General features: G+C 44.0%; 1 protein-coding gene across 1 annotated transcript in view; it reads left to right on the top strand.

Moving 5' to 3' along the window:
• The window catches only part of LOC124151169 (phosphatidylinositol 5-phosphate 4-kinase type-2 beta-like), a 56,509-nt gene extending 46,887 nt beyond the window's left edge, over window positions 1-9,622 (top strand). Inside the window, exons 8-9 of the mRNA XM_046523531.2 lie at window positions 5,079-5,352; window positions 5,971-9,622. Coding sequence (XP_046379487.1) covers window positions 5,079-5,352; window positions 5,971-6,146 — 450 coding nt within the window. The 3' untranslated portion in view covers window positions 6,147-9,622. The remainder of the gene's footprint in view (window positions 1-5,078; window positions 5,353-5,970) is intronic.
• Window positions 9,623-15,214: the final 5,592 nt, after the last annotated feature.

The following is a 15,214-nucleotide window of genomic DNA, read 5'->3' as shown; positions in this document are numbered from 1 at the left end:
ACTCCTTAGGCATCCCGTACACTCCTTGGGTGTCCCATACACTCCTTGGGTGTCCCGTACACTCCTTGGGTGTCCCATGCACTCCTTGGGGTGTCCCATGCAATCCTTAGGTGTCCCATACACTCCTTGGGTGTCCCGTACTCTCCTTGGGTGTCCCATACACTCCTTGGGTGTCCCGTACACTCCTTAGGTGTCCCATACACTCCTTGGGTGTCCCATACACTCCTTGGGTGTCCCGTACACTCCTTGGGTGTCCCATGCACTCCTTGGGGTGTCCCATGCACTCCTTGGGTGTCCTGTACGCTCCTTGGGTGTCCCGTACACTCCTTGGGTGTCCTGTACACTCCTTCGGTTTCCCATACACTCTTTGGGTGTCCAATGCACTCCTTGGGTTTCCCATACACTCTTTGGGTGTCCAATACACTCCTTGGGTTTCCCGTACACTCTTTGGGTGTCCTGTACGCTCCTTGGGTGTCCCGTACACTCCTTAGGTGTCCCATACACTCCTTGGGTGTCCCGTACACTCCTTGGGTGTCCCATACACTCCTCAGGTGTCCCATACACTCCTTGGGTTTCCCGTACACTCCTTGGGTGTCCTGTACACTCCTTGGGTGTCCCGTACACTCCTTGGGTGTCCCATACACTCCTTGGGTGTCCCATGCACTCCTTGGGGTGTCCCATGCACTCCTTGGGTGTCCTGTACGCTCCTTGGGTGTCCCGTACACTCCTTGGGTGTCCTGTACACTCCTTCTGTTTCCCATACACTCTTTGGGTGTCCCATACACTCCTTCGGTTTCCCATACTCTCTTTGGGTGTCCAATACACTCTTTGGGTTTCCCATACGCTCCTTGGGTGTCCTGTTCACTCCTTAGGCGTCCTGTACACTCCTTCTGTTTCCCATACACTCTTTGGGTGTCCAATACGCTCCTTGGGTGTCCCATACGCTCCTTAGGTGTCCCGTACACTCCTTGGGTGTCCCATACACTCCTTGGGTGTCCCATACACTCCTTCGGTTTCCCATACACTCTTTGGGTGTCCAATACACTCCTTCGGTTTCCCATACGCTCCTTAGGTGTCCCGTACACTCCTTGGGTGTCCCATACACTCCTTGGGTGTCCCATACACTCCTTCGGTTTCCCATACACTCCTTGGGTGTCCCATACACTCCTTCGGTTTCCCATACTCTCTTTGGGTGTCCAATACACTCCTTGGGTTTCCCATACGCTCCTTGGGTGTCCTGTTCACTCCTTAGGCGTCCTGTACGCTCCTTCTGTTTCCCATACACTCCTTGGGTGTCCCGTACACTCCTTGGGTGTCCCATGCACTCCTTGGGGTGTCCCATGCACTCCTTGGGGTGTCCCATGCAATCCTTAGGTGTCCCATACACTCCTTGGGTGTCCCGTACACTCCTTGGGTGTCCCATACACTCCTTGGGTGTCCCGTACACTCCTTAGGTGTCCCATACACTCCTTAGGTGTCCCGTACACTCCTTGGGTGTCCCATGCACTCCTTGGGGTGTCCCATGCACTCCTTGGGTGTCCTGTACGCTCCTTGGGTGTCCCGTACACTCCTTGGGTGTCCTGTACACTCCTTCGGTTTCCCATACACTCTTTGGGTGTCCAATACACTCCTTCGGTTTCCCATACACTCTTTGGGTGTCCAATACGCTCCTTGGGTTTCCCGTACACTCCTTGGGTGTCCTGTACGCTCCTTGGGTGTCCCGTACACTCCTTGGGTGTCCCATACACTCCTTCGATTTCCCATACACTCTTTGGGTGTCCCATACACTCCTTCGGTTTCACATACTCTCTTTGGGTGTCCAATACACTCCTTGGGTTTCCCATACGCTCCTTGGGTGTCCTGTTCACTCCTTAGGCGTCCTGTACACTCCTTCTGTTTCCCATACACTCTTTGGGTGTCCAATACGCTCCTTGGGTGTCCCATACGCTCCTTAGGTGTCCCGTACACTCCTTGGGTGTCCCATACACTCCTTGGGTGTCCCATACACTCCTTCGGTTTCCCATACACTCTTTGGGTGTCCAATACACTCCTTCGGTTTCCCATACGCTCCTTAGGTGTCCCGTACACTCCTTGGGTGTCCCATACACTCCTTGGGTGTCCCATACACTCCTTCGGTTTCCCATACGCTCCTTGGGTGTCCCATACACTCCTTGGGTTTCCCATACTCTCCTTGGGTGTCCCATACACTCCTTCGGTTTCCCATACACTCCTTGGGTGTCCCATACACTCCTTGGGTGTCCCATACACTCCTTCGGTTTCCCATACACTCCTTGGGTGTCCCATACACTCCTTCGGTTTCCCATACTCTCTTTGGGTGTCCAATACACTCCTTGGGTTTCCCATACGCTCCTTGGGTGTCCTGTTCACTCCTTAGGCGTCCTGTACACTCCTTCTGTTTCCCATACACTCTTTGGGTGTCCAATACACTCCTTGGGTGTCCCATACGCTCCTTAGGTGTCCCGTACACTCCTTGGGTGTCCTGTACACTCCTTCGGTTTCCCATACACTCTTTGGGTGTCCAATACACTCCTTCGGTTTCCCATACTCTCTTTGGGTGTCCAGTACGCTCCTTTGGTTTCCCATACGCTCCTTGGGTGTCCTGTTCACTCCTTAGGCGTCCTGTACACTCCTTCTGTTTCCCATACACTCTTTGGGTGTCCAATGCACTCCTTGGGTGTCCCATACGCTCCTTAGGTGTCCCGTACACTCCTTGGGTGTCCCATACGCTCCTTGGGTGTCCCATACGCTCCTTCGGTTTCCCATACACTCTTTGGGTGTCCAATACACTCCTTCGGTTTCCCATACTCTCTTTGGGTGTCCAATACACTCCTTGGGTTTCCCATACGCTCCTTGGGTGTCCTGTTCACTCCTTAGGCGTCCTGTACACTCCTTCGGTTTCCCATACACTCTTTGGGTGTCCAATACGCTCCTTGGGTGTCCCATACGCTCCTTAGGTGTCCCGTACACTCCTTGGGTGTCCCATACGCTCCTTCGGTTTCCCATACGCTCTTTGGGTGTCCAATACACTCCTTGGGTGTCCCATACGCTCCTTAGGTGTCCAGTACACTCCTTGGGTGTCCCATACACTCCTTCGGTTTCCCATACACTCTTTGGGTGTCCAATACACTCCTTCGGTTTCCCATACTCTCTTTGGGTGTCCCGTACACTCCTTGGGTGTCCCATACACTCCTTGGGTGTCCCATACGCTCCTTCGGTTTCCCATACACTCTTTGGGTGTCCAATACACTCCTTGGGTTTCCCATACGCTCCTTGGGTGTCCTGTTCACTCCTTAGGCGTCCTGTACACTCCTTCTGTTTCCCATACACTCTTTGGGTGTCCAATACGCTCCTTGGGTGTCCCATACGCTCCTTAGGTGTCCCGTACACTCCTTGGGTGTCCCATACGCTCCTTCGGTTTCCCATACGCTCTTTGGGTGTCCAATACACTCCTTGGGTGTCCCATACGCTCCTTAGGTGTCCCGTACACTCCTTGGGTGTCCCATACACTCCTTCGGTTTCCCATACACTCTTTGGGTGTCCAATACACTCCTTCGGTTTCCCATACTCTCTTTGGGTGTCCAATACACTCCTTGGGTTTCCCATACGCTCCTTGGGCGTCCAATACTCTCCTTGGGCGTCCAATACTCTCCTTGGGTGTCCCATACTCTCCTTGGGTGTCCCATACACTCCTTCGGTTTCCCATACACTCTTTGGGTGTCAAATACACTCCTTCGGTTTCCCATACTCTCTTTGGGTGTCCAATACACTCCTTGGGTTTCCCATACACTCTTTGGGTGTCCAATACACTCCTTGGGTGTCCCATACTCTCCTTGGGTGTCCCATACGCTCCTTGGGTGTCCCATACACTCCTTGGGTGTCCCATACACTCCTTGGGTGTCCAATACTCTCCTTGGGTGTCCAATACACTCCTTGGGTGTCCAATACACTCCTTCGGTTTCCCATACTCTCTTTGGGTGTCCAATACACTCCTTGGGTTTCCCATACACTCCTTGGGCGTCCCATACTCTCCTTGGGTGTCCCATACGCTCCTTGGGTGTCCCATACACTCCTTGGGTGTCCAATACACTCCTTGGGCGTCCCATACACTCCTTGGGCGTCCCATACACTCCTTGGGTGTCCCATACGCTCCTTGGGTGTCCCATACACTCCTTGGGTGTCCAATACTCTCCTTGGGTGTCCCATGCAATCCTTGGGTGTCCTATACACTTCTTCGGTTTCCCATACGCTCTTTGGGTGTCCAATACACTCCTTGGGTGTCCCATACACTCCTTGGGTGTCCAATACTCTCCTTGGGCGTCCCATGCAATCCTTGGGTGTCCTATACACTTCTTCGGTTTCCCATACACTCTTTGGGTGTCCAATACACTCCTTAGGTGTCCTATACCCATCTTGGGTATCATATACACAGCTTTTTTATTAACATTTTGTTATATTATTAGACTACATGTAAATTATCAGTCCTTAGAATATATAGCTTGCCCACACTCTACCAGTAACCTGGTATGTGAGACCTGGGTTGGCTAAAGGTACCAGTCAGCTAGCAGCGTGTTTACCACTTTTGAGTAAGGATCAAGTCTGAGGCAACCATGATGGTCAGAGGCTTGTGTTTTACCCTCAGTAGGTGAGGTGAGGTGAAATGGGGTTTAACGTCGCGTCCAAGTTTATTGCAATTATATAGCGACGTGCATGTACGTGTGTGCCGGACTGATGCCGATTTATAGTGCTAGCTCACTGAGATACCATGCCGCAGTAAAACATGAATACCCCACTCAGACACAGTATACTGACTCCGAGCCGACCAGTCCTTGTTTTAGCCCCTTAATGCCGAGCGCCGGACAGGGTAACAACAAGTACCATCTTTTAACGTCTTTTGGTATGACGCGGCCGGGGATCGAACCCCGGACCTTCCGCTCTCCGGGCGGACGCTCTACCACTAGACCACAGAGGCGGTTACACTCAGTAGAACATACCGTTGGTGGGAATATTTCATTCTTGGTTTTCATTCTAAAAATGCAGTTTGAAATGTACCTTTTCAGTTCCTGGCCAGCTTGCACCTAATGGACTACAGTCTCATCGTGGGCATCCACGACCCTGATAAAGGTGATTCAGATCAGACCGACTTGCCGGCCCCCGACGATGGGGAGGAGGGGGCGGACGAGGAGGAAGAGAATGGTTTGGGGGAGGAAGAGATGACTGATGGCTATGGAGCCGTCCCCACCCCACCGGACAGCCCCCAACCTGCCACACCCACCCCATTCACAGGAGAGCTGGACTCCAGGCTGGAGCAGTATGCAATTAAAAGTAGTGAAAGTAAGTTCTAGTGTTGAGGGGGGCGGTCGGGTAGCCTAGTGGTTAAAGTGTTCGCTCGTCACGCGGAAGACCCGGGTTCGAATCCTGACATGGGTACAATGTGTGAAGCCCATTTCTGGTGTCCCCCGCCGTGATATTGCTGGAATATTGCTAAAAGCGGCGTAAAACCAAACTCACTCACTCTAGTGTTTAGGGGCCCCAGATGGATTCTGGGTTAGAGTTGGTCCCCATTGTTTGTTATAAGAAGGGATTACAGTCTGTGTTAAAAACATTTGAGTCCACAAGTCCAAACTTAGCATTTTTAGTACATTTTCATGGAATAATAACAGCTTGGCTTACTAGACCAAGCAGAATTCTACTAGGCTGGTGGCTGAAGTCACAGGCTGGGATTACATTGGATTGACTGGTCAGACGGTGACTTGGTAGATTTAGTGTTATTGTACTCCGATGATGTGAATTGGTGCTCACAATGTCAACCACTGGTTTGTCTGGTCCAGATTCGATCCCTTACAGGCCACCACCATACACCTCTGATATTGCTGAGTTTCAGCGTTACGTTTCTCTTGGATTCCTCAGGAAGCAATGGTAACTCTCATGCACTGCCATCCTCCCTTTCAGATCAAGAAATCTATTTCATGGCCCTCATCGATGTCCTGACGAAATACGGAATGAAGAAACGGACAGCACAGGCTGCCAAGACTGTGAAACATGGGGCAGGGGCGGAAATATCCACGGTCAGGCCTGACCAATATGCCAAGAGATTCCTGGAATTCATCTCCAAGAGTATCGAGTAAGCACAACCCTACAAGGTGCACAGTGCAGGCTTTGCCTCGTCCCAGGGAAGAGTCCTTTTGACTGTAGTACTGCAGATGAACTTACTGTTATAAGGGTCCAACTAGGTTGAAACATGTTGATACATGGTGACCACGAAGGCATCATATGGATTGAGAGTGTACGGACATACGGTCTCAGAAGCAGTTATTTCAGTATGGGATATTTTGCTTTCTAATATGTTTTCATTTTGTGATTATTGAGGTCACATGTTGGTGGAAAGACTTTTTCAGGGACTGGATTTTTTTTAAGTATGAACATTACTTCCTTTGTGATTTGATCTTTGAATTCTTTTAAAACCAAATTCCTTTTATAGTGTACCCTTTTAACCCTTGCCATTGTGGTCTTTGATCATGAAGCCATCTCCATGAATGAACCAAGACACAGTATCTTCCATTTTCATGTTGTGTGCATTTCTCTGCTTGTATTTCAAAACCAACACTCTCATTTCAAATGAAATCTTCCTTAATGTCTCCTCTATTACAATATTTGAGTGTCATTTTAAGACTGTTGTACAATCCTTTAGGTATAACACCACCCAAATAATGAATGAGATCGCCAAGAACTATATTTCTGATATTTGCATATGTTCTGAGTTTAGGAATTATTCTAAAATATTTTCATTTTTTACTTTTTTTTGGTCCTGTTTTAAAAATGAAAGGCATTTGCAAATGTGCAATGACAACTGAGATTGTGTTTAGATTATCCTGTGGCAGTTATCTGATATTACACATGGACAACGACATCCTCACAAATTGAATTTTCATCTCTGTATAAAAATGTTAGACTAACATTGTAACTCTACTCGATTAATTATTCTTGACACTAATGATAATAGTTATTCAGTTCAGAAGGGGCAGTTCAAATACGATGACTCTTGATGTTTTGTGCTCTATTCAACTTGATTATATTTGGTGGTTTACATCAGGACCTCTTGTAGAAAGACCATGTTATTAGTTGGCCCTCACTGTGCTGGACCTGTGTCATAGAGGTTGTACTTGGAAGTTTTATCCTAAGTGTTCCCGGTAATTGGCAGTGTGACTATTTGACATGGAACAACAGTGTTCTGTTAACGGAGTTTGTGTCAAACATATCTGAACTGACTTTTATGTACATTTTCAGTTGATTTAAGTCTTGACATTCTGAGTGGAATTAGCTAAGCTTACTAGATTTAGGGAAGTGTTTACGAGATTCAGGCTTCGGGCTATTGGCCAAATTTGCAGACTGGTGTTGATATTTATGTATTTGTATTTTAAAAAAGCAGATTGGGGATATAAAAGGCTCACAAAAAATGTGAAATAAGAACTCGGTGATGTAAACCTGTAGGTTCAGAAGACACTGAGAGGTACCAGACTCTATAACAGACTGTCATACTGCCAAGGGAGATTTCACTTCTCCTGTCTTAAAACATGTATAAACATCTTATTTTGCGGAGGTGTCATGATTTAAAGGTAACAGTTAACCTGAAGAAGAACCAGGCAAAATATAAAAAACATTCTACATTGGACCATGTTTTGGAGCAAGCAATAGCTCTTGCCTCTATTGTTGTTACACATACAGCTAATTTTACTCGATGGAAAATGAACGTTTCGGACCCAAAGACATTTCAGGTTTTCTCCGAGAGTGAAACATATAATTCTGTTGTTTATTCAGTTAATGAAGGGATACAAAGGATATCATCCAGTACCAGCCTCTCTTCTGTCACCATTCTTTGTGACACACACAAGATAAGTTGTAGTGCAGTAGTACTTGTAGTCACAAGGGCTTTTTTCTGTTAGATGTTATTTTCATGAGCATAACATCAGTTACCATGGTTACTATGGGTTCTTTCCCTTGATAGTTTGATAGAGGTCTATAAAAAAAAAATCTTATCCAAGTATTGTTGTTTTGACAAGCACTTTCTACAATATCACAGTTTTTAATGACCTTTGAAAATTATCAACAGAATAGAACCTGTAGGTTTCACTTCATTCATCACATTTTTGTTGTCATATATGCCAAAAACACATTCATTGGAGATGCGTAATTCCTTTTCTAATTCTCTGTGCTATTTGTTGACAAAGTCTGATCTTGTCAATGCTAATGCTTATGCTTGTAACCGTGTCATCCTTTTTGTTACAAAGACTGTCTTTTAATGTTACTACAAACACAATACGCTTGTTGGTACCACTCTGTTTCAGTCTTGGGTGGAAACATGATACGTCCTTTACAGGAGTATTATTCTTTTTGTTGTTGTTCATTTTCTGATTATATTCTTGACCGAGTCGGTGAACCTTTGGTTAATAATGTGGCTGTAACACACACGTTATGTGTGCTTGGAGTCTTCAGGTCAAAGGGAGATAACTCTATGAAATAGACCCCCAAAACAATTTCAACAAAGGTTCAAGTGTGATGCACATTTTGATTGCACTTTCTTTGGACTTCTTCAGTTGATGGATTTGCAGTGTATAAAAAAAACCATGTTATTCCGTTTTGCTTTGTGGACACTTGTATTCCTGTCAACACAAGTGAGCTGGGGAATAATGTCAATTAATTCTCGGATTATTAAAACTGAAATACTAAACCACATTTCAGTGAAGATATCTCCACCCCTTTCTCCTTAATGGCAGCTGCACGATTAATTGTCGTCATCGAGTGAACAACTTGCCAAAATGTTGCTCTCTTTTGAGGAATTTTTGCTGATCATCATTTTGTGAACTAATAGTCGACAGATGATGTAACCCATTTTTATTTTTACGATACTTGTTAACAGTAATATCTTGGTTAAATTTACTTTGGTTATGTGTAAAAAAAGTGAACTCCATTTAGCCACATTTATATCATGTGATACTGTAGGTTCTGCAAGATTTTAGAAAGTGCTCGTTGACGACCTTTAATCCTGGTGTGAAGGTTCCGATGTAGTGACATGCTTGGATTGCTCAATGGATTCCCTACTTCCATATACAATCATGTATCGTGTCTGTGTGTTTCATTATTACACACTATTAATCTGAGAGAAATATACAAGAAGCGTGAAACTCTTGTACTCACATTTCCTGAACAAATTGATCAATTTTGAAAATGCCAGAGATCAAAATATTTCAACTTTTTTCTTGCGTATTGAGAAACAGTCTTAACTGTAAATCAATTACTTAAAAGAAAGTTGTTCAAGTTCATTATTTGACCTGCAAGTTGTCAACTTCCTTATTCCTAGGTTATCAGCTTCAGCCTTCAAGTTTACTCAGTTCATGAGATACTGCTGTCATCTTCAACCTTCCAAGGTCACAGAGAGGTCATTCCAGCTGGGTGCTATTAGACATTACACTGGCTGACATGATTTTTGTTTGTTTTGTTTGTTGTTGAACGCTGCACTCAGCAATATTCCAGCTATATGACGGCGGTCTGTAAAAAATCGAGGCTGGACTAGATAATCCAGTGATTGACATCATGAGCATCAATCCATGCAATTGGGATACGATGACATGCATCTACCATGTCTGCGAGCCTGGCCATCCGATCCCGTTAGTCACCTCTTACAACAAGCATAGTCACTTTTTATGGCAAGCATGGGTTGCTGTAGACCTATCCTACCCCGGATCTTCACGGGCTGACATGAGATTGGGATGACTCTTGTTTGCCTTTTGGCATTGTTACATCTTGGTCACAAGCTAAAGACGGCGGGTGGTGCAGGGGACAGTAGAACACGGTGTTGAAAAATAGGTTGGGTGGTTATTCTAAATAAGTACGAAGTTGCCCTAAAACACATACCCATGAGATGAGATGAGATGTGATGGGGAGAGAACTGTGTGAGTCAAGGGGCCTACTGGGATTAGTTTTCAAAATAATTAAAAACGATAATTTTGGGTTTTGCAACAAAACATAATTGTTCACAGGATGCCCTGAAACAAGATGATGTCGGTTTATAAAGCACCTCCTTTCTGAGTACAAAATTGTACATCTTGAAGCAGTGACTAAAGACACATTCTGTCTCTGACAAGAATCCCTGGCCCCTTCAGAATATTTAGTGCTTGGTCCTTGTGTGGTATGCATGTATGACCATGGTCACTGGGAGTCTTCCTCTCGCTTCAAGCCAATCAGGAAGATGCGCCAGTCTGGTTTGAGTACCACTCCACACTTGGTCCTTGTGTGGTATGCATGTATGACCATGGTCACTGGGAGTCTTCCTCTCGCTTCAAGCCAATCAGGAAGATGCGCCAGTCTGGTTTGAGTGCCACTCCACACTTGGTCCTTGTGTGGTATGCATGTATGACCATGGTCACTGGGAGCCTTCGTCTCGCGTCAAGCCAATCAGGAAGATGCGCCAGTCTGGTTTGAGTGCCACTCCACGCTTGGTCCTTGTGTGGTATACATGTATGACCATGGTCACTGGGAGCCTTCCTCTCGCGTCAAGCCAATCAGGAAGATGCGCCAGTCTGGTTTGAGTGCCACTCCACACTTGGTCCTTGTGTGGTATGCATGTGTGACCTTGGTCACTGGGAGCCTTCCTCTCGCGTCAAGCCAATCAGGAAGATGCGCCAGACTGGTTTGAGTGCCACTCCACACTTGGTCCTGGAAGGGTTGAACATGACAGTTTAGATGTTACAAGACAAATGCTGTGTCTGGAGAGCTGGTACAGCATGCTGCAGGAAGACTGAAGTCTGCAGGGTTAGCTAAAATACTCACCACCTGGAGACGATCACCTGCTTGTCGTCCATGTCTACACACAAATACAGATGTCAGTGTTCAAGGATTACATTTTGTAATTTTGTATGTATAGTACATGTCATGTATTGTGAGTGTTTTTGTGGATTGTCTCCTTGTTAGAATTTTCCAATGCTAGTCTTGACAATACAGAATGATACAGAAACTGCTTTCAAAAAGCAAATATTCATGATTTTAGTGATTTGTTTTGAAATATAAGTATGATAATATGTCCTTATTATTTAAAGAAATATGTACCATTTTTAGCTGGTTTGTGCACCTTGAGCCATAAACCTGCCAAAGAAGGATGGTAATTGGTCAATGAATTATGTGATGATAACCAAAGTTAGACCTAAGAATATGGTGTGTACCAAATTAATCCGGTTAATTAGCCCCCAAGTCAAGCACAGCATCATTCTCTTGTACTCGGTTCAAGTTTGTGCTGTGTCCCTACGACATGAAATCCTAGATTTGTACTCTAACAGATGTCGCACTGAGGTCTCTTGAAATGTGGGTCAGGTGCCATGACCATTCCCGTAACTAAACCAAGTTTTATCTGAACCTCCTTGTCTGGTACAGAAGCCGGTTCATGAGTCGGATACAGAACACCGTTCCTGATAAATCATTGTACCATTGCTTGAGGTTTATCACAGAAGTGGGGCGGTCGGGTAGCCTAGTGGTTAAAGCGTTCGCTCGTCACACCGAAGAGACGGGTTCAATTCCCGACATGGGTACAATGTGTGAAGCCCATTTCTGGTGTCCCCCGCCGTGATATTGTTGGAATATTGCTTAAAGCGACGTAAAACCATACTCACTCACTCACTATCACAGAAGTTGTGGTGCAACACCAACGCACCAAGTATTCATGTATTACATCTCATCTACAATAGGGTGCTGTCTGCTTGGTATAAAAGTGCCAGTCAGAGCTGTTATGAATTGACGTTATATGTCCAAAATCAGAGAAGATTTTGTTGAATGGAAACAAAACAGACCAGTTAATCCCACCACCATCCCCAAACCTAAGGATTGGCAGTTTTTATCTGACATCAGACTCATGAACTGCTTGCTAGAAAGGAGATAAGTGAATGTTTAAGATTGTGAAGTAGAAGAAACAGGTGCTTTGTGTATTTGAAGTTACGAAGGAAGAGAAATATTGAACTTCTGATACCAGTATTTCTGCTGCCTGGCACCTAGGCTATGTGTTGGATCGGAGACCCCATCATGGAGCAGTGTTCAGTCATCCTACTACACAAATGTTGTCTTTGTAATGCTGTACTACGTGTAACTTATATGAATATGTTTGTAAGATATTAAAGACATCCTTATATATAATACTTGTAAATTGAGCTCGTGTTAGGGCTTGTAGTCCTCTGCTTGTTTTGTTTTGTATAAATGAACATATTATTTCATTGTTAGAGTGCTACCCATTTTCATAGGAATCATTTATTGAAGTGGTTTTAAGTTTTCATTCAACCTACAATAATTTATGCTGATGTTTTCTCCATTGTGAAACGATTGTGACCTGTGGTAAAATGCAAGTGGCATCATGGTGATGTTTGAACAAAGATTTAGTGGAACACTTTGTACAATATCTCTGTTTGGCAGTTAAGTGCAGAATGATAGTCCTGGAGGTTATGAAATAAACTCAAGATCATGTAAACAATCTGGACCACTGTTACCATGGATACCTCCATGTCCAGATTGTAAAACTCATTCTTCAAGGCCAAAACAATTCTCTAATGCCTCCTAATGTTATGTTCTTATTGCTTACACAATATGCTTCATCCTGGTCCAGTGCACATTGCTTCCAACTGCCTTCATTTATCTGCACATTAGATACTGATAGTGTTTCTCAAATTGGCATAATCATAAATATGTTGTCTCATTCAGATAATTGCTTGCCGTTTTCTTAAAATAGGTATTGTGACATGACTAGTGTTTCAGCTCTATTGTAATCAGTGTCCCCTGAAATGGTCAGAATTACTCAGTCAGAAGTTAAAACTCTCCAACTAATCCTTTTATCTTGAAGAGAGGAGGTGTAGCTTAGTGGTTAAAGCGTTCTGTCTTCACGCTGAAGACCCTGGTTCGACCGACATGGGTACAATGTGTGAAGCCCATTTGTGGTGTCCCCCACCGTAATATTGCTGGAATATTGCTAAAAGCGGCATAAACCCTCACTCACTCTTACTGAAATTTTAAGGTTGCAAATCTGTGAACCAAGCTTAATTGTAAGGCCTTTTTCTGGTACGCTGACCATGCTGAGATTATGTTGGCATTCAGGGACGTGCAGGAATAACAGTGGACAAGTCATTGAATGAGTCTGTCTCCATTACATGTACTTCTCACAACACAGAGAAATATCAGTACTCAGATTGCTATTCATATGCAACCACAGCAAGTGGAGATGATCAAAATCTGAAGCAGTCCTCCGCCGTAGTTCATAAACAGGCCACAGATGGTCACTTTCACATGTTGTTTATGCCCCTACAGAAGCTGGCCCCACCCCTTAAATCCCTCCCGTCCTCTTTCGTAGCTTGCAGTGTTCACTTTGCATTCCGAACTCTTCTATATGTTCTCAATTTCTTTTTCTATAGATCTCAAAACTACATTTGCACAATTGTTTCCTTTTGCTTAGAGCAGTGTTGAAAGTTTTAGTGTTGTAAGTATTGGTAGTTTCACTTCATTATGACAAAGGGGTTTAGTGTACCCTTTAATAGATTTGATTTTTAGGTTTATGTCTCTGAATTATGAACTTTTATATAGTGTAGGACCTAGTTTTCTAACGGCAATATTTAGGCACATGGAGTGTTTTAAACTCGTTTGCTTTCATTTTGAAGTCCAGACCATTTCAATATTGTTTTCATATTTTCGAAATTATCAATTTGAAACCTAATTTTTTTTTAAATGGTGATATAATCACTTCCAAAACAGATAATCACCAATATTCCCATCTCGAGATTGTAAACAAATATCCAAGGGAGGCCACTCTGGGCCTAGTCCAGATGTACTGGTTATTTGGGTTGGCTGTAATGATACATAGCAGGCAATCACAAGGTTTCTACCTGTGTGCATTCTAATGTAGTTCATTGTCGATGATGTGCCAAGGAGTAACATAGCATCAGTGTGTTTATCTAACCAATGGGCTTCATGTTAAACCTGCCTTGTAGACATCAAATTGATAACCGGTTGGATTCCTTGCATTAAGCTACGTACATTGCCATGAAACTAGTAATGGAATTGGTCTGGCCTAAACAAACAGTGACTTATCAGTTGTCTCAATCCTAGCATACTTAATACATTTCTTGATATTTCTGAGGAATGTTTAAAAGCTGGCAAGGGTTTTTTATGATACTTTGGTTGTACTGAGCTGTTTGGAAACAAAACTATATCAAGGGCTAGCAAATGCTTTGTACCAGAATGCTTCCCAGTTTGAAAAATAATTTCTAGAAATTAATTTGAGATATGTCCATCAGTAAATATATTTTACAATGGTATGCTTTGTGATGTCATAGTCGGTCCTCATGTAGGATATTGAGATTGCCTATTTTGCCATCAATGTTTGCTGTTATCAAAACATGAAAATCAAATATTGTTTGTATCAGATTATTTCTTCATGTAAATATTTCCAGTGTTAGCAACTTCATGTTTTTTCCCATTGAATTGTACAAACAACTTCACACACTTAGCATTGGGGAACATTTTTAATTTTCAAACGTGGCATTTAATGTTCCAAGCCATTTCTTCTTTGCATTGGCTTATAGTCATAATGTACTATTGACTATGTCCTGTCATTTACTAAGAAACCTTGTTAATCTGGACTACTGTTCTCAGTGATATTGTCCGGATTGAGAAATTACAGACAATGATACAGATGCAGGATGAAGCGGGGTTAGACACCGTTGGTCATATCAAACTATGCTTCTCAGCATTTGCAAAGGACCAACACAGTCATCTTTAGTTAAGGGTGTGGTCCTCAGCAAATGTTGAGTAGTATTGTCCGCATGTCAGACTAGTTGGTAATGTAATATAACGCTGTTTGGGCAGGAAACAACTAGTCCCTCAAAATTGTCACTAGTCTCGGACTGACGGACTAGCTGCCTTGTCCATCCATGTACAGAGTAAGGTTCTTTTGGATATGTAGGAACGTCCCCAACATGGTTGACTGGAATATAGGGGTTCTGGGTTTACAGTGTCCAGAATATCAAGGTCTTACTGTATAAGGGTTCGGAAAAGTTATGCTACTTAAGCAGATGTGTTACAGCTGTTTGAGTATATGATAATCAGTAAATGTCATGTTAATGACTTAGGCTTGTCTGTCTTTTTGGTAATTTAAGTCTGTGATTATTGCTGT

Source organism: Haliotis rufescens, unplaced genomic scaffold (genome assembly GCF_023055435.1).
Source record: "Haliotis rufescens isolate VD_foot unplaced genomic scaffold, xgHalRufe1.0.p SCAF_43, whole genome shotgun sequence".
NCBI classification, from domain to species: domain Eukaryota; kingdom Metazoa; phylum Mollusca; class Gastropoda; order Lepetellida; family Haliotidae; genus Haliotis; species Haliotis rufescens.
This window is presented reverse-complemented; position numbering and strand designations above follow the sequence as displayed.